General features: G+C 39.6%; 1 protein-coding gene across 1 annotated transcript in view; it reads left to right on the forward strand.

The window, feature by feature from the left end:
* Window positions 1-22,955, forward strand: part of cep290 (centrosomal protein 290) — a 56,714-nt gene that overhangs the window by 9,830 nt on the left and 23,929 nt on the right. The window contains exons 10-28 of the mRNA XM_055222638.1: window positions 67-189; window positions 2,310-2,433; window positions 2,840-3,012; window positions 3,737-3,899; window positions 4,309-4,409; window positions 7,300-7,366; window positions 7,565-7,653; window positions 8,775-8,850; window positions 9,697-9,830; window positions 11,171-11,317; window positions 13,585-13,731; window positions 13,886-14,001; window positions 14,361-14,463; window positions 14,645-14,875; window positions 15,990-16,163; window positions 16,514-16,625; window positions 17,152-17,357; window positions 20,705-20,856; window positions 22,433-22,544. Of these exons, the coding sequence (XP_055078613.1) occupies window positions 67-189; window positions 2,310-2,433; window positions 2,840-3,012; window positions 3,737-3,899; window positions 4,309-4,409; window positions 7,300-7,366; window positions 7,565-7,653; window positions 8,775-8,850; window positions 9,697-9,830; window positions 11,171-11,317; window positions 13,585-13,731; window positions 13,886-14,001; window positions 14,361-14,463; window positions 14,645-14,875; window positions 15,990-16,163; window positions 16,514-16,625; window positions 17,152-17,357; window positions 20,705-20,856; window positions 22,433-22,544 (2,550 nt within the window). The remainder of the gene's footprint in view (window positions 1-66; window positions 190-2,309; window positions 2,434-2,839; window positions 3,013-3,736; window positions 3,900-4,308; window positions 4,410-7,299; window positions 7,367-7,564; window positions 7,654-8,774; window positions 8,851-9,696; window positions 9,831-11,170; window positions 11,318-13,584; window positions 13,732-13,885; window positions 14,002-14,360; window positions 14,464-14,644; window positions 14,876-15,989; window positions 16,164-16,513; window positions 16,626-17,151; window positions 17,358-20,704; window positions 20,857-22,432; window positions 22,545-22,955) is intronic.

The following is a 22,955-nucleotide window of genomic DNA, read 5'->3' on the forward strand; positions in this document are numbered from 1 at the left end:
AATCATCCGTCGTCTTGTCACATTTATTTCAGTTATTTATTTATTTATTGTTTTTTTTTCTTGTAGGCCGTTTTGTCAACGAAGGACGATGAGATCCTGGTGTATCAACAGATGATCCAAGAGCTCAGAGAGAAACTGCGGTCGGCTCAGATAGACCTGGACAAGAACAACATTATGGCTCTGCAGCAGGTAAAGACATGGGGATATATCATCTACAGTAGTGATTCTTAATCAAAGGACCGGGCTGCAAAGTAGGGGGCGCAAGTACTTTCTTGAGAGACAATCAGAAAAATATAATGGATTTAATACCAAAACCGTTTTCCACTCATCCATGCATTACTTATTAATTAAATGTATTTACTTTTTTAATTGTATGATGTCACCACTCTGTGCTAACTCTGATTGGGCTATTTGCTGTTCATTTTTACATAATATAATTAGAGCGGTTGGCCGATATCTGCGCTTTTTAGCATATTGGATATTGGTCTACATTCACCAGCACAGGCCGATATTTTGTTTTGGCCCAATCTGCTGCCTAAAGAATAGACACAAAGCTTTATTTGAAAACTTTACTGCAAAGATGTTAACTGCACAAAACATGAATACACAGCTCTCTTAAAGATTTGCGGTCAATAATCAAAATAAAGCTCAGATCAACGTTTAATAGCGCAAGAGAGTAGAGTAGTGCCTCCAGTTAGCAACACATCCCCAGGGAATATTGATGACATCAGCTGCAAAATATCAGTACCCAAGAGCATCTAGGTTGACCATCTCGTTCTTATACAAGTGTGTGGTCTCCTGTAAATTCTTCAAAACCTGTCCTCTTACATAACATTTTAAAATTTCCCATAGTGCAACGTTCTACCCATCACAATGCAGTAGAAGTTATAGCCCATACACCACTCAAGACTGTGCTAACCTTTCACTTTATTTATGCTCTTTTGTTTCTTGTGAAGTTGTCCTTGTCTCTCTTTCATCATATTTTATTTCACTGTCTTCCTCCTCTCACCTCCATTGCTGCTCTGGACAGGTCATTTATGATCTATGTGCCGTAAGTTTAACCATTTCTTCTCCCACATCCCTCCTACTCATCTACTCTTTCTGTACACACGAAGATTGGGAATAACAGACAGAAAGTTTGCACAGCTGTGTCGTATGCACAGCTAAACAGAACCGTTTGGAGCCTGGATTTAAACATTGTCAAAGTAGAGGTCTGTCTCATATCTTTAGGAAGACTGTTCCAGGTTTTAGCTGCATAAAACTGAAACTCTGATTCCCCATGTTTCGTCCTGACTCTGGGCACAAGCAGGAGGCCCAGTCAAAGTGCGAGATGGTTCATATGGCACTAACATTTTGGAGATCTGCTTAGGTGCTAATTATGTAAATTTATGATACTGGCACTAGCGTTGTCATAATACTAAAATATTAAACTCAATATCAATAGTAGGGGAAAGGCAGCTTGATACCAATTTCTATATCACAATTATATAAAAAAAACTCAACATTTTTAGGCAATTTAATGTAAGTTTCAACACTCAATAATATTACTTTCTCAAATATTACAATGTCCCAATCTAGAGCAACCAAGACCACCCATTCAAATTGAATCTTATTTAAGTTTCGTATTGATACTTATTCAAATTAATATCTACTTTCAATACTAGTGTTAATATTAATTCGTATTTACGTATCAATAATTTTGACAAACCTGTATGGCAGATCCCTAAGAGCCTCAAGTTTAACATTGATTATGAACATGAACAGTGCGGCTTTAATCTCTGTCTGTGACCAAACATAGCTCAGAAGATCTAGAGAAGAGTCTGGAGCTAAACTAGAAGCCAGGCCTGTTACGATAATGACTATCGACTTATCCTTCAGTCTATGAAAGCTGGAACAACATTTTTTGGGGGTCAATATTTATCATGTGTACATTTTCTTTGCACTACTGTGCAATTTTAGGTGATTTTTTGGCTATATGATAAGATTTGAGCCGTTAATAACTTTTTGCTCATTACAGATCCAAACTAACAACTTAAGTGTTTCATTTTGCAGTTTATTTTTTGCAGCTCATGATTTTTTAATATTGTGGATTTAGAATAGTTTTTGTCGTTCAAGTTTACTCTTGGGTTATTGTGTCAGTGGCTTAAATGAGTTTCAGTGTTATCGTTCATCATCTAATATATCGAACTTCAAAATATGTTATCGTGACAGGCCTAGTGGAAGCCTGCAGAGCGACACATTTTGGAGCTACAGGAAAAGTTTGTTTGCTGAGTTCACTGTCGGCTAATATCAGTTTGTGTTTTGATCAGGCAGTGCAGGACAGAGACTCTCAGATCCAGGTGTTGACTGAGCAGATGCAGCTTTACACTGGAGAGATGGAGAAACACACACAGCTGATCGAAGAGCTCAAGACCTCCACCAGGACCGACAAAGGTCAAATCTCTATTCCTATTTTCACTACGACAAAGGTCAAATCAGATACACTGGAATTATATTATGAAGTATTCAGGCTTTTTAAACTACTCTAGACCCTCACATTTTCCAATCAGTTTTAATCAGTCATAATCTGTGTTTAATTTAGAAGATTTTAATTGAATTGAAATCAAACTGTCGGAGTTCAGCTTGGCTCTTTTTAATGGAGAGATATACAGCCAATACTCAGTAACTTTTGGAGAGCAGACAAAATTTGACTATTTTTTGCATTAAAAATCTATCTTGTTTATGGTAATGAAATGAATATTGAAAAATGTAATAATTTTTCATAATAAAAAGTATAGATGGATGTATTAGTTTTAGACAGATTTTAGTTCAGAGGTTCAATTTCCTCTTGTTCTTGTAGGTTTCCCATCGATGATACAGCAGAGGAAAATGGATGAGCTCAAATCTAAACTGGAAGAGACAGAGACCAGAGCGACAGAGGCCGAACAAGCTCTGAAAGTGTCTGAGAGTCACGCCGAGGAGAGGGACAAGGAGCTTATCGACGCCAACAACCGACTCAAGCAATACGAGGCTGTAGGCTCTGTTTCACCTCATCTTTAATTTGATTTTGATTTTGTTTCAATCAAGATGAATATAAAATAATAATCTTACATGAATCAAACTAAATGAATAGAAGCATCACACAAAAATCATTTAAGGATTTCAAACCCTCACAGCATGACGGGTGATTGGTAGAACTCAGCAGAAAGAAGATTCAAGGTTCAATCCCTGGGTCGCCCAGCATGCATTGAAGGATGGATCAAATGCAGAGGACCTTGCTTTAAAACAAGTTACGCAGTGTTTTAAACAGGACTTTTCTCTGCTGATTTATTAAAAAACTATGGACATAGCATGAGGCTGCTGAAGATTGAGTGCCCGACTTTTTTTCCCCAAAAAAGTGTATTGTAAAAGCAGCACTTAGTAACAAAATGAGACAGCTGCCCGCGGTCTGTAGCTAATGTGTAAAATATTTAATTTAGACCATGGTTACTTCTGATTTAGTCTTGGTTTAGTGCTAGTTTTCAAAGGTTATTTTTATTTTATCAGACCTAAACAAATGACTTTCTTTTGGATTTCCTGGAATAAGACTTGATTTTTTTTGTATTTTAGTGAAAGCACTAACTGTTGCAAAAAGACGGAACTAAAATTATTAATTCCCCTCACTGTAGCTAATCTACATCCCAACCCAAAAAACTCCAAACAGCACAAATGTTTCTTGTTTTTTAGTGACTATTTTTCTGTCTGTTTCTTCTGACAGGGCACTTATGGGTTGGAGGCAGCCATTGCAGAGATCAAAGAATGTAAAAATGTAATTAGGACGAAGGATTTGGAGGCCGAAGCTATGACCAAAGAAATTAACCAACTGGACATGAGAATCAACGACCTCCTGGATGAAAACGAGTATTTCCGCGAAAAACTGGGTCAGAATTTTTATCAAACAAATGTCACATTTAAGCCGGTTTAGTCTCAGCCCAAAGATTCACAGGGAAAGGTCACATTACAGCACAGGAAATAAGGAAAGTTTGTTTGTTGTTATTGTTATTTTTGCAGTCAAAATCGGATATTGGTTTAGGAGATGCTTAGATTAATTGGCTAATGAATAATTGTGATTATTCAGACAGTAATCTAGTAATGACATAATAATATCTGGTGACATTTTTAGAGACAAAAAAGTTCATTTCAATTTACTCTACTCCTCACTCACTTCTTCTCTCCTTCCTCTCTGTCTGCTCTCTCCTTTTTCCCTCGTTCCTTTTCTCGTTCCTCTCTTTGGTCTCTGAATAAACCAAATCAAGCTGATTTCTGTCACTGTATTTTCTGAACCTGCAGGACTGGAGCCCAAACAGGAAGTAGATTTGACCACGTTCAGACGAGCCAAAGACGTACGGCAGCGTCAGTACCGCGCAGAGAACCAGATCCTTACCAAAGAGGTAAAAATGCGCTCACAATCAGACAAAAAACATAAACAGACCACTCCAAGCGTGGAAAAACAAGGGCAAAAAAACAAAATGGAGTCTGGAGCAAAGTCGTGGGAAAATTCGGAGCTGTCCAGGGACCTCGGAATGTCACATTAATCAATGTAATTAGATTTAAGCTGCAGTTTGTGAGGCGGCTTCCGTTTTGCTTAAAGGGCACATATTATGCTATTTCCTGATCTGTGTTATAATGTTGTTTCCTCAAACCTTGCGTAGGCTGAGTTCTTCTCTCAAACAAATACTCACCACCTTATGATATCATGTGGTGTACCAGGATACCCCAAGTCAGAGGTCGATGATCAACTTTGTTGTCATATCATCTGACCTCCAGTCGTGTGACACTCAGCTGAAGAGAGGGGCAGAGCTGTCAACCGATCACCACCTGGTCGTGAATTGGATCCACTGGTGGAGGAGGAAGCCAGATAGACCAAGTGTACTGTAAGGGTCTGTTGGGAACGTCTGGCGGAGCCCGCTGTCAGTGGGGTCTTCAATTTGCACCTCCAGGAGAGCTTCTCCTAGATCCCAGGGGAAACTGTCTTGGCTGCCACGTCTCTGCAACACCGCGTGGTGGTCGGGGACACTATGCCTGGACTGGCAGACCATGGTGGTGGTCCCTCTGTTTAAGAAGAGGGTCTGGAGGGAGGGTGTGTTTCAACTACAGGGGAATCACATTCCTCAGCCTTCCCGGTAGGATCTCTTCTAGGGTACTGGAGAGGAGAATCCGATTGGTAATCGAACCTCAATTTCAGGAGGAGCAGTTTGATTTTCGTCCAGGTCGTGGAACACTGGACCAGCTCTACATTCTCCATTGGGTTTATGGGAGTTTGCTCAACCTGGAGAAGGCATTCGACTGTGTCGCTCGCGGTTCCCTTTGGGGGGTGCTCCGGGACTATGGGGTCAGGGGCCCTTTGCTAAGGGCTGTCTGGTCCCTGTATGACCAGAAAAGGAGCTGTGTTTGCATTGTCGGCAGTAGTCAAACATGTTCCCGGTGCATGTTGGACTCCGCCAAAGCTTCCCGTTGTCACCGGTTCTGTTCATCGTATTTATGGACAGAATTTCTAGGTGCAGTCAGGGCCGGACAGGGTCCAGTTCGGGGACCACAGGATTTCATCTCTGCTGTTTGCAGATGATGTTGTCCTGATGGCTTCATCGATCCAGGACCTGCAGCAGGCACTGGGGCGGTTTGCAGCCGAGTGTGAAGCTGCTGGGATGAGAATCAGCTCTTCCAAATCCGAGGCCATGGTTCTCAACCAGAAATAGGTGGCTTGCCCTCTACGGATGGGTGGAGAGTTCTTGGCTCAAGTGGAGGAGTTCAAGTATTTCTGAGTCTTGCTCAAGAGTGAGGGAAGGATGGAGTGTGAGATTGACAGGCGGATCGGTGCAGCGTCTGCAGTGATGCGGTTGCTGTATTGGACCATTGTGGTAAAGAAGGAGCTGAGTCGAAGCTCTCAGTCTAAGTTCCTACCCTCACCTATGGTCATGAGCTTTCTCCTCAAGGTGGCTGGACACTCCCTTAGAGAAAGGTTGAGGAGCTCAGTCACACGGGAGGAACTCGGTGTGGAGCCGCTGCTCTTCCACACCGTGAGGAGCCAGCTCAGGTGGCTTGGCCATCTGTTCAGGATACGCCTCCCTAGGGAGGTGGTCTGGGCATGTTCCACCGAGAGGAGGCTTCAGGGAAGACCCGGGCCACGCTGGTGGGGCTGTTTCGCAGCTGGCCTAGGAATGCCTCGGGGTCCCACCGGAGGAGCTAGAGGTCATGTCTGGGGTGAGGAAAGCCTGGGAGTCCCTGCTTAGACTGCTGCCCCCGTGACCTGGCTCCGGATAAGTGGAAGAAAGTGGATGGATGTCATGTAGTAATACAAGAAGTGTTTTCAAACTCCATACACCTAGAATCATTTTGATTATTTCAGCTCTGGAACTGTCAATTTCTACTGAACTAAAGATAAAAAGTAGTTATTTAAGTTGAAAACTACTTAATGACATCACAAAGTGGAATAGGCCATTTTGTGCTTTGGAGATGTAACAGACTAATAATAAAGGATTATTCAAACATATTCAAACAAAAGTCCAGGTATGTTTTTGAGGCAGTAACAGCATTCCAATATGACTTAATGCTCACAAGAGTTAATTTGGAAACAATCCACAACCTTTAAACTGAGTAGTATTAATCTAAGCATTCCTCCAATGATCCAAATGTTGAAGTTCCCACACCAAAAACAGCTGGAGTTGTGATTAGTTTAATTCACACAAGTTTACAAAGGACATCAAGCAAACTTTGGCCTCTCAGAATGTCAGAATCTTCCCTAGATAGTTACACAAGAGACCAGAAACCCGAAAGCACACTGTTTAAATCCATAAAGCATCACTGGACTCGTTCAGAGCATTTCAGCAGCACTCACAAGGCGTCAACAACAAACTATTTGGCCTTAGACTCGAACTGAATTGATCCACAGGGACAGGACTTGGACATAGTAGTGACTCCTGTGGCTGATTTGATTTTTTTGTTTTTATTTTAAATAGAATAATTTAAATAGGGTTTGCTCTCCAAATAAAAGTTTTACAACTAAATTAATAAGAATGTCTAGATAGAAATCAATTACACAAAGCATCTTTTTTCATTGTGGCTGTGTTTACTGCACTAAAAAACTTGTCGATGACCTGCCACCTCCAGAAAAGTTACATATTGGAGCTTTGATATATTGACATTAAAGTCTTTGCTATGATTCATGATTAATCCTATTTCAGAAATGTGATTTTATCTGTGAGTTCTTCTTCTTATTATCTTATTTATTTATTTTTGTCAGTTGACAGCACTATTCCACAGACAAATGTTGCTTGTTTCCAGATCGAGCGTCTGGAAGAGGAAAGACTGGAGCTGAAGAAACAGATCCGCCGTCTGGTCAAAGAGAGAGGTGCAGCTTTTATTAATATGTGTTTATACTGACAAAAACATTATTGTTATGAACTCAAACTCAAATTAACGAATGTTCATTATTCCACCAATGACTTGAATCAATATTATCTTGTAGACAAAGATCACCCACTTTATCTCTTGTATTTCAGTTAAATTATGTAGACCCTCACCGTGATATTTTGTTTGCTTCCTCCAGGACAGTCCGGCCTGCCTGTGGATGAGGACCCAGGGCCCAGCCGATCTCTCAGAGCCACTGGACCTCTAGAGGAGGAGGTCAGACGGAAGGTACAGTCCTGATGCCCTCCCAAAACTACAATAAAAGTACACAATAACTGCTGCACTCATGTCACTCTTGTATCCTTAGCTCAGGGCTCAGTTTGAATCTGAATGTAGATCTGATTTTGGCCTGTCGTACTCCTGATTTAGTCCTGATCTAGTCCAGGTTTAGTCCCGGATTTAGTCCCAGCTTTGATGTGGTCAATGTGGAAGTGTTGAATACACCCTAAGTGTCTCGAGCTGTACTCATTTGTCACTGTAAGGCAATTTTAAGATGCACTATGTAACTTTTTCCGAAGACAGTCCACCACCTGCTTGTCTCCATGGAGATATTGCCTGAAATGTTTCAATGTATAAACTTATCTGTCTTGCATTTATTCAATTACAGATGTTTTTATTGCTCAAAAATCCATAGAAAGAACCTAGAAAGTATTCTTACTCTAAATGTATCTTAATGGAGACAAGTAGATCGCATCTGCTTGTCTCCATTAAGATACATAACTTTAATGCCATACTGTGAAACATTTTAGGTAAAGCAGTAGCCTCTCCATGCAAACAAGTAGATGGTGGACCCTCCTACAAGAAAGATTTGATTTTCCTAGTTTAGTGCTGTTTTCCATCTGGTTTTGACCTCGCTAAATATGATCTATTGTGAAAGATAGATACACATTTATTTAGGCAGATTCTGTTTGGTTTGTGCAAAAAAAACACCATGACACAAGATGTTTTAAACGAGGGCTGCACCATTTGTGAAATTCACTTTAATAATGGGATTTTATTCAAATTTCACATTTTAAACACCTCCAGGAGAACTGACGAAAAACTGAACTGACAAACTAATACAAGAATTACATTTTAGAACATGTTCATACAGATCTAAACAGGGTTAGCAGTTTTTATGCAGAATAAGACCTCATGGACACACAGGAAGGGCATCTGACACACGGACATTTCAGAACATGTTTGTGCAGATCTAAACTACAGGGCAAAAGATTTTGTTTGTGGAGGAAATGATGGTACTTCAAAAATGTGTCAAATTATGATTGCAGCCCTATTTTAACCAGTATATCCCTTTAACATTGTCCTATAGATACATGTATTAAATGAGACCTAACTCTGTTTATTTTCAGATGGATTACTTGGAGAGACAAATGAGAAACAAAGAACGAGAGCTGGACCTGCAGAAAACTCAGTATGAGGCCAAATGTGAGTCTGTTGTTTATTTATTTATGTATTATTTTACACTTTATAATATTTTAATCACAATATGTACACTATTTAACACATTAGGTATTATTATTTATATTATGTTTGAGATAAGCAAAGAAGTTCCTATGGCAACTCATTTTGTGAATCACATTTTAATCATAATTTGTCCAGTTTTTGAGGAGCAGAAAGAGTCTCAATAATGATCCAAAGTCACTCGTCTAAACTACACTGGCTTTAAAACATGGATCACAAAAGCATACCTGGGGCGACAGTAGCTCAGCTGGTAGAGTGTTCAGTGTCCAGTGATCCGAAGGTTCGTGGTTTGAATCCCGCAATCCCGAATCACGCACATACACCAGTGTCTCACTAGTGTACGCTGGTGTATGAATGTGTGGGTGAGTGGTTCCTTAATGTAAAGCGCTTTGAGCCTTGAAGGTGGAACAGCGCTATATAAAAAAACATGACCATAACTTTATTTTTTCAAAACAAACATAATTTTAAACTATTTTACAATCGGTTTAGTTGTTTCCTCATCAAAAACATACCCAGAGTTAGAGCTGTACAGTTAATCAAATTTTAATGAAGAAATTTGAATATTTTTTTGTGGTAAATGGCACAGAAAAGTCTGTATAGTTTATTTTCAAGGTATTAATATTGAAAGCCATTGTTATTGGGCAAAATTTAAATCAAATCTGAAATCAGGATTAAAAAAAAATCTGCGTAGAGGGTGCTTTATTTCATTTTTGCGTTGTCTGGGTAACCTTGCACATTTAACATGCAATATTTTTATCTGTACTGAAACTGGATGAAATTTTGATTAAATTGTTTATCTCTGTGTCGCAGTGGAGGAGCAAGGCAGGGTTCGCTCTGACCTGGAGGGGGCGCTCAAAGATGTGCTTCAGTTCTTAAAGATCAGTGAAGGCTCTCCCTCTGAAGCAGCTTTGTTAAAGATCCCTGCACTGGAGAAACTCACCAAGGTCAGAAATACACACTGCAGTTCAGTTTGCGTTGGGGATTGAACCACAAACCTTCTGGTGAGTGGACAAGTTTTAAACCAGAGACTGCTGTAGTAGCTGTTAGCTGTTGTAATATTCATTTTGTTTAAAAAAGGCGAGCTTCCTGCCATGTAATAACGTTATTCCCTCATGAAAAACATGTCTGAAGAGGTTTTTTGAGTATTTTAGTGATCTCTCCGGGCCCTAGTCGAACCCTCCTTAAAGTTAGCAATACGATTCTGTCCACACCTCAGCCCACGACCTTACATCACCCATTCTCCTACATGACAATTCTCCATAAATATACAAAAGCGCCATACAAAACTGTACACTACAACTTCACAAACCTGATGCTATGTGTAGTAGTTTAATTTGCGAGATGTACGCTGATTCTGTTGTATTGCGTGTTCATAATCTAAAGCTTAAAATACAGAATTGAGGATCCCTGTCTGACAAAAAGGTGCAACGGTAGTCTGCATGGTTTTGTTTAACATGAACCATATGGCAGTGTTTAAGCACAGTTCAACAGGATTAAGACCACACAAAAAACACTGTGTGATGCTATGGCTTTGGTTCAACTCATTCACAAATTCTGAGAAACCTTTCAGACTTTGATGATAAAATGTTCCTGGTAAAAATGTTCCTGGTTTGATTCTTGTGACTACTTTGAAAGTGAAGGACACAATAGTGATTCAAAACAGACATTCAAGTTTGGGGCCGGTAGTTCATCCCATAGCGACACACAACAAGAACAGAGAAGCAAGGCAATAAAGGGCAAGACAGGGTTTCATGTTTTAATAATTATGACTTGGTTTGGTGGATAGAACCAGTACTAAACTTTTATCATAGGTGTACATCAAGTCAGTGGCAGTTTGTTGAAAAAAGTTGAGAAGTTGTAAAAGCCAGTAAATAGCGCTGAGTTCTAAAACAGAATTTCTCTACCTTTGTCATCCACACAAAAAAACTCCATCTAAAATGCAGGTAATTTAAATGCAAGCCATTTTTGTGACTATTTAAAAATCAAACTAACCAAATAAATGTTTTGTAATTTATTTGTATTTGTTTAATCCTAACAATGATTCATTATTCATTCATCATCGAATGAGTGGCAACATTATATGAGGGTCAGTGGTGAGTAATTGCATTTTCGTCTGTAAAAGCCATACCTACCTGGACGACTGAGGGATTACACACATATATGGCTCATTTTTATTTTTCAATAAAACTCCAGGCAGGTGATGGATGGGTCAAATGCAGACGACACATTTCTCTACTGGAACGAGTTTTCATAATATGATTGACATTTTTTGTGCATGTTTCAGTCCTCAGATTTGAAGAGCACAGACTCCCTTCTTCAGTCTCACCTCCATCAGCTGATCGGCCGAAACGAGGAGCTGCGACTGGAACTGAAGACGGCCAGAGAGGAGGCCACCAATGCCATCGGACAACTGGCCACTGCTAAGGAGAAGGTACACACATGATAAGAATAAGACAACTCACTAACTCAACTGGCTAAAGCTAAAGATGTGGTCTGAAACTAACAAAAATAATATGTCTATGGTACTACTTGCAGATGGTGCAGTTATGCTAAATCTTTTCACATCACACCTTACCAAAGAATAAAGTTGGCCTTGCAAGTATCATTGACTATTTATAAGTCTTTAGAAGTTTTGTACTTTTGTATTTAGAAGCTTCCAAACTGTGGAAAATTCCACAGACGTAATACAGTACAATAGACTGATATGTGTAGCTCTCTGAATAGAGTTGTACACATCATTCTGGGCTCTCACAGAAAGCGATCGTAACTAATTACTGGAGCGTTCAAACAAGCACTTCACACTGATTGGTCGAAGTGCAGTAGAATAAGCGTAAAGATCAAGCTTCAGTTAAATCCAGTTGAGTGTACAGGAGTCTCGGGGGTTTTGTATCACATGTAGAAAGCGCTTTCCTCTTCAAACGTAATTGTTTGGATTCTAATCAGATCAGTTGCTGATATCGGTCAATCTGCGTTGCCATGTTTGTTTTGGTTCATTCGGCACTGGCTTCTGTAGAAACCACAGTGCTGCCTGTGATTGGTCAGTCTTGGATCTATCACATGCAAATGTCCAGTTGGACAAAACGGATTCTCAAGAGTCTGTGAGCTGACAAAAATCACTAGAATTCATCTTGCTGGCAATGCTGGTCATGATAACAAATGTTGAAGCCCGATATATTGGTACAGAGAGATACAGCGATAAATGATAATATTTAAACTACTTTATGCCACTGATTCCAGAAAAACATTTTTTAAATAGACAGTACCATTAAAAGGCAAACAGATAAATAACAGAATGTACTATTATTTGTCAATAATTAGCCATAGAAGGTTTCACGTTTTCAGCATTTTACAGCTCCATTGCAATTGTATTAAAACAAAAATACCCAAACACACTGCACTTAAATATTGAGCCCTCCAGCGTTCATATACTGAACGATAAGTTAATATGGTATCTATTGTGACAGCCCTATCGATAATAACTTTAATGTTGATACTTTTGACAACTCTGTTCCAGTCTCTCTCTGTACAACACCAGTACAGTTTTCCCTCTCCACTTTTGCAGCGTTGTCAGTTTGTGTAGATAAATATTTATAAAGCAGCATATCTCTGGCAGCTCCTCACGGCCCCATGTTAAACCATATGGCATCTCCGCTTCCCTCTTTCATTGTCATCCAAACTCGACACTCAAAACTCCACCCATGCTTTCACACTTTGAAAATCTACAGTATTTATGGAGCACAAAGCCTTCAGAGACCAATTAGTCCCAGAACATTTTTGGAGCAGATATATGGTTTGCTTCTGTTTTGAATCAGAGTAAAAAAAACAAGTGTTATTTAAAAATGTAGTGAGAGGAAAACATGATGCAGAGATGACAGCTCTTCAAATTGTTCTGTTGTTGATTAAGATTCATTTGTAGTATTTTCTTTGAATCCTACTGCAGATTTTAATCATACTTTGTGTAAGCCGCAAAACAGTTTGAACTTTTAACTAGGGATCCATAAATCCATCTTTTTGAGTTCTGATACCCAGCATTAATTAACCCTTATATTTTGTGTTTGTGAACTAATAAATATTGTGTAAATTAGATGATCTTTAGCCCTTGTTTAAACTGTTATTCCTAGTAATCCATGTGCAATCAAAATTGTAAAACCAGTCCTGGTCCAGATCTGGTCCAAACCCAGTCTCTCTCCTCTCAAATATATAGTGAGGATGACAGAGTGGTTGGTCTGTAGTCCTGGTTTAGTTCTGGTTCAGACCTGGTCCAAACCTGGTCTATGTAGTCCCTGCTCAGTATACAGTATGTACGCTATGAAAACTATGCAATATAAGTACCACAGTGTTGACTATGACTATGGTGTTTTCTTGAGTAGTCTAACCCAGTGACTCTCAAACTCTTTTCACACCAAGGTCTACCAAAGAAAAGATCTGGCCTTCTGAGTACCACCAGATCTAAACTAGGTCTAACAGAACTATTCCAGGTCTAATCCAGGACTAAACTAGATCTAAAAGGGACTGCACTTCCACTATACTTCTGAGCAATAAGTGATCTAAAGGAGGACAGAAAAAGTGGATAAAATGAACTCTAAATGAGACAAACTCACAAACTCAAGACTGTCTAAGTACCACCTGAAGGAGCTTATGTACCACTATTTGATAAACACTGGTCTAAACTGTCATATGTATTTATAATGTCGCCAGGTGTCGCAGTTGCAGAGTGAAATGGAGCTTTTGAGAAAGTCCTGTCCCGGTTCAGTTCTGAGACCGATCCCTCTGCCCCAAGACCTGGATCTGAGCAGCACCGAGGTCATCAGCTCTCTCAACGAGTATGCCGTCAGATTACTGCAGGTACTCTTACTGTTACTACTATTACTAGTCCTACTCCTGCTAGTTCTACCACTGCTATTACTACAGTTAGTGTCACACCTCTCAGGGAATGTTGATGACAACAGCTGCAAAACATCAGTAGTAAATATTAAAGGCTTTAATCGTCTGAAATCAGGAGCTGAGGAACCAGGAGGAGCTGACCAACAAACTGGGCTCCACTTTAGAGGAATATAAAGAGAAGTTTGCAGTGATCAGCCACCAGCAAGGCCTGCTCTACAAGGAATACCTCAGGTCAGTTATTTTAACACCTAAACTACCAGTCAAAAGTTTGGACACACTCTTTCATTCATTCATTTTTATTTTTTTTTATTTTACTACTTTTCACATTTTATATAAATATAGAAGACATCAAATATATGAGGCAAGATATATGGAATTATGTTGCAAGGTAAATATATTTTCAATTTAAAATCAACCCTTATCAACACTTTGCTTTGTTGCTAATTATTTTGTAGTTATTTAACTTTTTTCTTTACTACATAATTCCATATGTCTTGCTTGATATGTATCTAAAATGTAGAAAGTCATAAAGCACCATAAAGGAGGTGGTGTTACTGAACCTAAACATGTCATGACTTTATCCTTTTTAGTGAGAAGTCTGTGTGGGAGAAAGAGAAGGAGACATTCACTGAGACAAAGAGCAGATTGGAGGAGCAGCAGCAGGTGGACGCCCTCGTTGTAAAAAAGTACCATGTAAGTCACATCTAAAGAATGGAACGAAAATCTACATTTGAAATCATTGATGTTGAGTAGGGAAGTGTGCTCCAAACCTGTTGAGCATGTTCTGGCAAATAGGCAGTGTTTTGGTCAATGGCATGAGAAGAAAACTGACTATGACTAAGTGTTTTACTATTAGTACTGTTTTTTTGTTCAGGAGCTGTTGGACACTTTGGACAAAGGCCCAGAGGAGGTGAGGAGGCAGCTGAGTGAAGCCCTTAGGAAGCTAACTGTGCTCCAAGTGAACGAGAAGAAGCTAACGCGACGCTACACCACAACGCTAGAGCAGGAACAACACCTGAGGAAGGAGAACGGGAGACTGAAAGAGGAGAGCACTGCGATGCAGACCACCGTCACCCAAAGGATCGGCTACCTACAGAGATACAAGGTAAGAGTGGAGAGAGGAGGAGAGGGAGGAATAGCTACCTGCAGAGATACAAGGTGAGAGAGGTGAGAGGGAGGGGAACGAGAGGGAGAGAAAGGGAGAAAGAGTGACGAAAGGCTGCCTGCAGAGAGGCAAGGTAAGAGAGGAGAAAGGAGGAGAGAGAGAAGAGAGGGAGGATCGACTACCTGCAGAGATACAAGGTGAAGGAGGACAGAGGGAGGAGAGGAAGGGGAAGGAGGGGGAGGGGGAGGGAAGAAAAAGAGTGAGGGGGGGAGAGAGGGGAGAGGGTGGAACAGAAGAGAGAGGGAGAGACAGAGGAGAGATGGTGGGAGGAAAAGAGAAAGTGGGAGGAGCGGGAGGGAAGGGGAGGGAGGGAGAGACAGAGGAGAGAGAGAATATAGCACTGCCATGCAGATTATGCTGACCCAGAGGATTGGATACCTGCAGAGATACAAGGTGATGGAGGAGTGAAGGGGAGGAAAGGAAGAGGAAAGACAGAGAAAGAGAGAGAAAGGGAGGAGAGAGTATGTGCAGATATATAAGGGGAGAGAAGGAGGATGGGAGGATAACTGCAAGAATACCAGGTGAGAGGGCGGGACAGAGGGAGGTTAAGAGAGAAGAGAGAAGAGAGGGAAGAGGGGAGGGGCTAGCTGCCACAGATACAAGGTGAGAGAGGGACAGAAAGAGGGATCATGGGCTAACTGTGGGTCTAGTCAGGATTGTACTGTGTAATTTCATCCAAGTTTCAGCTTGACAAATGCTTGGTTCTATGGTGATGTTCTATGCTCAAAAACACCAACCATCTCTACAGATTATTACCAAAGCACAGGGTCAGATCATCTATTGATACTTTGCAGCTGATGTCATCAACATTCCCTGGTGGTGTGATGCTAACTAGAGGCTCTGCTCTGTTTGAGGCTCTGTGAGATTTAGCTGATCTGTGCTGCTAAACAAGTCTCTTACATAAAATTAGATTTACAAGCTACCTAGCAATAGCCAACAGTTTTTCAGTTGGTCACTCTCACTTTTTTGTTGAAAATCAAACTCCTAAACAGAACCATGAACGTATCGTATTGATCACAGGCTCCTGAAAATGTTTCTCTGTTTTTGTGTTCAGGACATGGCGGCCTACAGGATCTCGGCCCTACAGAAAGCCTTAGACCAGAGCGTTCCTCTGTCGGAGCTGGAGAAGGCAAACACACAGTTCACTGAGCTCACAGTCAAATACAGAGACCTTCTACAGAGAGACAGCAGACTGGTGCAGAGGACCACCAAACTGGAACAGCTACAGGTCAATACAAGAACTACGGCTACATGTTTTTTGATGATAAAGATATTAATTCATTTATTTGTTTATTTAAATTATAATGTTTAGAATTAAGAAAGAAACAGACCTGAGTCAATGTTGTGTTTTATAGTTGGATAGATGTAAATACATACCTCCTCTGAACCATGACTGAACCAGATCTAAATTTGCAGTGAATCAGGATTAAATCATGACTGAGACAAGACTAAACTAAGATTGAAAGATGACTTAACCATGACTTAACTAGGACTGAACCAGGACTAAACCTAACTAAATAGTGAAAACTGAACTGTGAAATATGACATATATTAAATGAACATGTTTATTTTCTGTAGAGTGAGAACGCATCTCTCCAGGAGCAGGTCTCGGCTGTGACCAAAGAACTGGAGATCACCAAAGAAAAACTCAACACTCTGGAGCAGGCCTGGAAGAACAGCGGCAATGGAGGTATACGATGTTCATGTAATGACTTGAACCAGGACTCGAACCAGGACTCGAACCAGGACTCGAACCAGGACTCGAACCAGGACTCGAACCAGGACTCGAACCAGGACTCGAACCAGGACTCGAATCAGGACTCGAATCAGGACTCGAACCAGGACTCGAACCAGGACTCGAACCAGGACTCGAACCAGGACTCGAACCAGGACTCGAACCAGGAATGAACCTGGACTGAATCAGGACTGAATCAGGACTGAACCAGGACAAAACCAGGAATGTTTCTCAAAATACTTTTACTTTAATTCAGTACAAAAATGTAGTGGAGTAGAGAGCATAGATATCTGCTCTAAAATTTTAAACAAAAATACCTTCATTTGTCTTATTTTTCTCGGGGTTCTCTCTGCTTTTATTTATTTTTTGTTGGGTTCAGCTTTTGCTTTTCCTGTATGTTTTTGCTGCTCATTTAGCATCATATTTTGTTTGTTGACCTTAATAGCACTACCAAACCCCTCTATTGTCACTGTTTCCTCAGGTGAAAGTAACACTCTAGCCAAAGCAGGAAAGGCTCAGCTGAACAGTGAGATAGTTTCAGCCGCGAGACACATCACGACTCTGGAGATGAAGGAGCTGAATGAACGCCAGAGAGCAGACCACGCCCAACGCATGTATGACCATATAAGGAGTTCCCTCACCCAGGTGGAGGAGAGAAACGCAGAGCTCGAGGCCAAGTTCACAGAGGTAACTACTGAAACTCATTATTCTAAAGAAACTCTTTTTCATCTTTTTGGACAACACACTGGATTATAGCCAAAGGCTAATTTTCATCCGTTTCCATTCACACTCAACTCATGGGGAAATGTTCAGGAATCAGGAATACCTGTACTTCTGTCAAAATGGGAGATTATATTTAAAATGCAGGGACAATGTATGCATACGGAAGGCATTTTTGTGGCAGTTTAAACTTTTATTTACCAAAATGGTGGTGTTGTTATTGTTTTAATTAATCTAATCTTAACTATTGTGCAACTTAGACACGTTTTGGCCCCTGTTAACATTATGGTTGCCAGGTAAAACTGCTGTGTTCCAGGCAATTGGGAGGTTGGATATTTTCCATTTGAACATTACGATTTTCGACCTCAGAGCGTTCCAGCTGAATTAACTATGGAAACCAGGCAAGCCCAAACTGTGGCCTGGGGGCAAATGCGGCCCTCAGATGATTTTTTCTTGGCCCTCAGGCTTCCAGGTGAAATGGCCCATATTACCTTAAACAGTACTTTTTACTGTACATTTCTGAAAATCTACTTTAACAAGCCCAAATCAAATATTTAATGTGTCCCATTGAGGATGTAAGCATGAATAAAGGTCTAGTGATTCAGTCTAACTTGTAATCATAATACTCACAAAGTTTTTCTTTCTAAATGTTATTTTTCAAAGTAACCTCAGAAAGTGGTGGCATTATTAAAGTCTAAAGGCGTGATTGTCTTCAGTTGAAAGATCTTGTTCACTGCCCTGTGTCACGATCTGTTCGCTATCTCCTGCTTTTTGCTGTGTGCACGCTGCGTACGCGATATCTACAGTACCTACAGTGTCATACGCAGAGTCATACGCGCCCCCCCAGGCATCTCACTGCGCCCCCCAGGGGGGCATGCCCCACTATTTGAGAAGCACTGCACTAGCGGGATCTGCAGCTATCCATCAGTGGAGCCGACTCTTTACAGCAGCGTCAGATCCCTATTTCAATACTAAGGAATAGATTTGATTCTCAATACTTATTCTGATACCACAATGGTAATAAAACACGTTCTTAATAGAATGTGATTTTTTCAAGATTAAATAGTAGTACAGTACTTTCTTTTCTATTCCCATGTGTCCTTATATCTGTGTAATTGCTCAGTGTCCAGTAGGTTCATAGTGTAGTGTAGGTTCACTAGTCTATGTGTTTTATACTTAATAATAATAATGGCTTACACTTGTAATGCGCTTTACAGGCTTGTCAAAGCCTCTCAAAGTGCTACACTATAGTCATTATTCATTCATTTCCACACTTGGTGATGGTAAGCTACTATTGTAGCCACAGCTGCCCTGGACACAACGACAGAACTTGGTCCGAGTGGGACTCGATCCTCCGACCTTCGGGTTGGGGGACCAACACTCTAACCACTGAGCCACTGTCGCCCCAACTACTTATGAAAGATACAGCTCAAGATCATTCTAAAGATATTCAGGAAAGATTCATTTCTGTCCTGTGAATGTGACTTTACAGTATTGGTACTGATCAAATGAGTCTGGTTTTGATACTAGTTTTAATATTGATCAGTATCTGATTTTTGATACTTTTGGTGACAGTAGTTTGCAGAGGACATTCTATTATCTAAATAATTGCAGCCTACAACAAGAATGAATAAATAAATATTAGCAATAGTTTTAAAGTTGCACTATGTCACTTTTCTGGTGGAGGGTTCGCGCTCTACTTGTGTCCATGGAGCCTGAAATATTCCACAGTATGGCATTGAAGTTATTCATCTCAATGGAGACAAACCAGTGATTCCACCAGGCTAAGATCATCAAACCCCACAGTAAAGTTACGTGCTGTGTCTTTAATTTACAATGAATAAATACACATTTTATATACTTCTTGATGTTGGACTTAGTTTGGGAAAGTTTGGGTTTATATTACATCAGGACTGTTTTGTTTGTGTTAAATATTTTGGGTCAGTGAACTTTTACATGTCCTGTTGACTTGAGTCTTCTTTTGCCAAATTCACACACATTTAGTGCTGTGAGGTTTTTCCCTTTTAAAGCCTGTTTTCTATGGCTCGTATCTGTTACATCAGTGGTCGTTTGTGGGAAAAAATACAGTAAGTGAGTTATAAAACGGAATCCCTCTACCTATGTCACTAACAGGGAAAACTCCAACTTCAGCTGACAAATGTGAATCATGGTGGTTTAGTGGGATGGTAACTGGTAAATATTTATCATAGTTTTAGTTAAGTCAAGTCAAATTTATTCATAAAGCACATTTAAAAACAACCACAGCTGCCCAAAGTGTTGTACAAAGGCAATATAAAGTACAATCTTATAACACAAAACTGAGACCAGCTACAGCAAAAGCCCAGTCTCAACGTTCCAGTGGGAACATGAACAGAAAGAACCATGTCAGAGAACCAACCCACGGAGACATTTAAAAACCATCAACATAGTTTTAGATCTGTGAAGTGGCAAAAAGATGAGATGAAAAGTAGAAAATACAGGGAGTAGAGTTGAGTTCAAAAACAGAATCCCTCTGACTGTGTCATCAACACAGAAAACTCCATTCAGACAGTCTATGCACAAGAAAGGTATTTTCTGTTTTAACTAGGTTTAGGTTTAAACTAACAACTACATTTTTAGAAAAATATTTTAAATATAATGATGCTAACTATGTTTTAGTGAAAGGAGCAGTCTAACCTGTCATTAGGGCTGAAAGATTAATCACAATTTGAATGGACACAATTAACAAATTTGCAAAGGTGCAGCTTTTGAAGTACCATCATTTCTTCCACAAACAACATTTTCTGTCTTATTCTGCATAAAAACAGCTGACCCTGTACTTTAGATGTGTACAAACATGTTCTGAAATATGATTCTTATATTACTTTGTCTTATTCTACTAAACTGTCTATATGATGTTTTAATAACATTGTCTACTGTTTCTAATCTTTTTTTTTTTTATATATATATATATATATATATATATAATTTGGTGCAAAAGAAAAAAGAAAAGAATTTGGAGCTTTGTGGTCTAAAACTGTCAAAAACTGTGCTGCCTCCAGTTACCTCTGCAATTTCAAGTATTATGTGACATCACACAGGATGAGTAGAGCCAGGTGTTTCTGATTACAAACACCTGACTGCAGGGGCCAAGTTTGAAGTGGACCAACACTGTTACTTATACCTCCAGACCCCACTCCTCCCCCCTCACTCTCCTCTTTAGTCCTGCAGGTACTACCCAGTTAAGCAGCTCTATTTGAAATGTGATTGTGGGCGGAGTTTAGGTGTTTACTTTAAAGCTTGTATCTGATGGGTCTTTACTGTTTTAATTTCAGCTGACAAAGATGAACGTGGATTTGCAGAGTCTGGAGCGTGAGTTGAGAGACGAGCTGTCGAATTGTGTGAGTAAATCTGTTAGCGATGCCGACCGGGCCCGAATCAACGAACTGGAGAAGACTGAAGCTCTGCTGAGAGAAGAAGTCACCAAGTATGTTTATATTCAGGCTACATTTAAAGTTGAATCTAATTGATACTTTGCACGCTGGGGGTGTTCTGTATGTATGTTTATGACAGAATGTTCAGGAGTTACCATGGAGACACAATGCACACTTGAGCAAAACAGCCAAAAAAGTTTTAAGATAGTCTGAAAACTAAAAAAAAAATACAAAATGGATTTAAATAACACATTTTCAGGAGGCTGTGATCAATCCGGATGTTCATGGTCCTGTTTAGGAGTTTGATTTTCAACAAAAAAGGTGAGAGTGACTACAGTAACTGAAAAACTGTTGGCTAATGCTAGCTAGCCTGTGACTATAATCTTATCTGAGAGGCACATCAGCTCTTTCTGGTCAATTTGTGTTAAAATAAAGCACAGATTAAAGTCTAACAAAAGCTTCAGACAGAGCATGCCTACAGTTAGCATCACACCCCCACGGAATATTGATGACATCAGCTGCAAAGTATCAATATATGAGCTACAGTCAAAATAGCACTGTGCTATGAATTAAAATTTGATATAATGTGTTGCATTAACGTTGTATAATTTGATGAGGACAATTTAAATGTTCAGAGGCCTGTGTAACTCTATGGGACATTCACTGCTCCACAAATGTTGAACCTTCTCATTATTATTTTGGGATTGGCTCCACAAACTTGTCATATTAATTAATTAATTATAATTAATGCATCATTAGCTGCTTGCTTGTTGAATTACATCTGAGTGAAGACAGTTAGATTTTATCAGAATGAATGAAACAAAACACAGGTCCAGTTTTTTTTTTTTTTTTTTTTTTTTTTTTTTGTAAAAACAACATAGCAGAGCTAAATTAGTCTGTATAACCTTTGAACTTTGATTCTAAATAATATAACTCTGCATTAGTCTTGTATAGGACTTTTTAAACCTTTTGATTTTTTTAATTTTTATTATTTATGCTTGACCCAACAACCCAGCTTTTTCGTGGTGCACAAAAGTTCTTACCAAAGATTTTTTGTGGGGGTTACGTTCTAAAAATAACCCTCAATAGACAAAATCCACAAAGTATCAGCTTTATTTTTACAATTATTAAATATGTTTTGCAGCTGTAAAACCCCTCACCACACACTTTATACACTTTTCTCAGACCCGCATTAATATTTTCTCACATGTCTCTCTTGTTTAAACACTCTCAAAGTTCAAAACTTTGTGGGTTTTAAAAAGTAAGTACAGTAACCAAAGATCAAGACCAGTTTCCAGGCCCAAAAATAAAAATATAAACATTTTCCCATACTGTAAATAAAAATGCTAGCTAGTGAACATTTATGTAAATTTGTCAAGCTGAACACATTCTGTACTGTACAGGAGACACGGCACGAAGGAGACTGATGGACAATGGTCTACTACAGTCCCTTAGCCAATCAGAATGCAGAACACAATGCATGTTCATACGCTGTAAAAAAAAATAAAATAAAAAATCCTCTAAAATCCGCAAAATAGCGAGGCTACGAAAGGTGAACCGCGTTATAGTGAAGGACAACTGTATTTAGAGTTTCATCTAACCCTTTGCTGTGTCTCTGTGTGTCTGTAGGCTGCAGGAGGTGTCAGATGTGGCCATGCTGCAGGCCTCAGCTCTTGAGTCCAAACATCAGAGTAAAGAGAGAGAGCTGGAGTCCCTCAGGAGACAGATACTAGACCTGCAGGTGACAGAATGAACCTAAAGGGCCCATATGATGTGATTTTCATCACAACATACCTGTAGTTGTGTTTTGTTAACATGAAAACTACCACAACATACTCAGCTTTCTCTTTATGTATGGTACATAATGAATATGTATAATGCAATTTCTGCTGATGTCTTTTGATGGAGGAAATTTGCAATTACTGTATAGAGGGAAATCAAGGCTGGACGGGATTATTTAAATTTTTTTACTTTTTATTTTAACTGAGCATTTTGAGTATTGGACATGTAGAGCGACTAATAATAAAGGGTTTCTCAAATATGTGTGATAAGAAAATTACATAATAAGGGCCCTTTAAGTACTGCATGAAAAAGATGCATACGACTTTTTTCTTACAATTATTTCCTCATTTGTTTTTTTTAATATATTGTA

The sequence above is a fragment of the Periophthalmus magnuspinnatus genome, chromosome 6 (genome assembly GCF_009829125.3).
Source record: "Periophthalmus magnuspinnatus isolate fPerMag1 chromosome 6, fPerMag1.2.pri, whole genome shotgun sequence".
Lineage (NCBI taxonomy): Eukaryota > Metazoa > Chordata > Actinopteri > Gobiiformes > Gobiidae > Periophthalmus > Periophthalmus magnuspinnatus.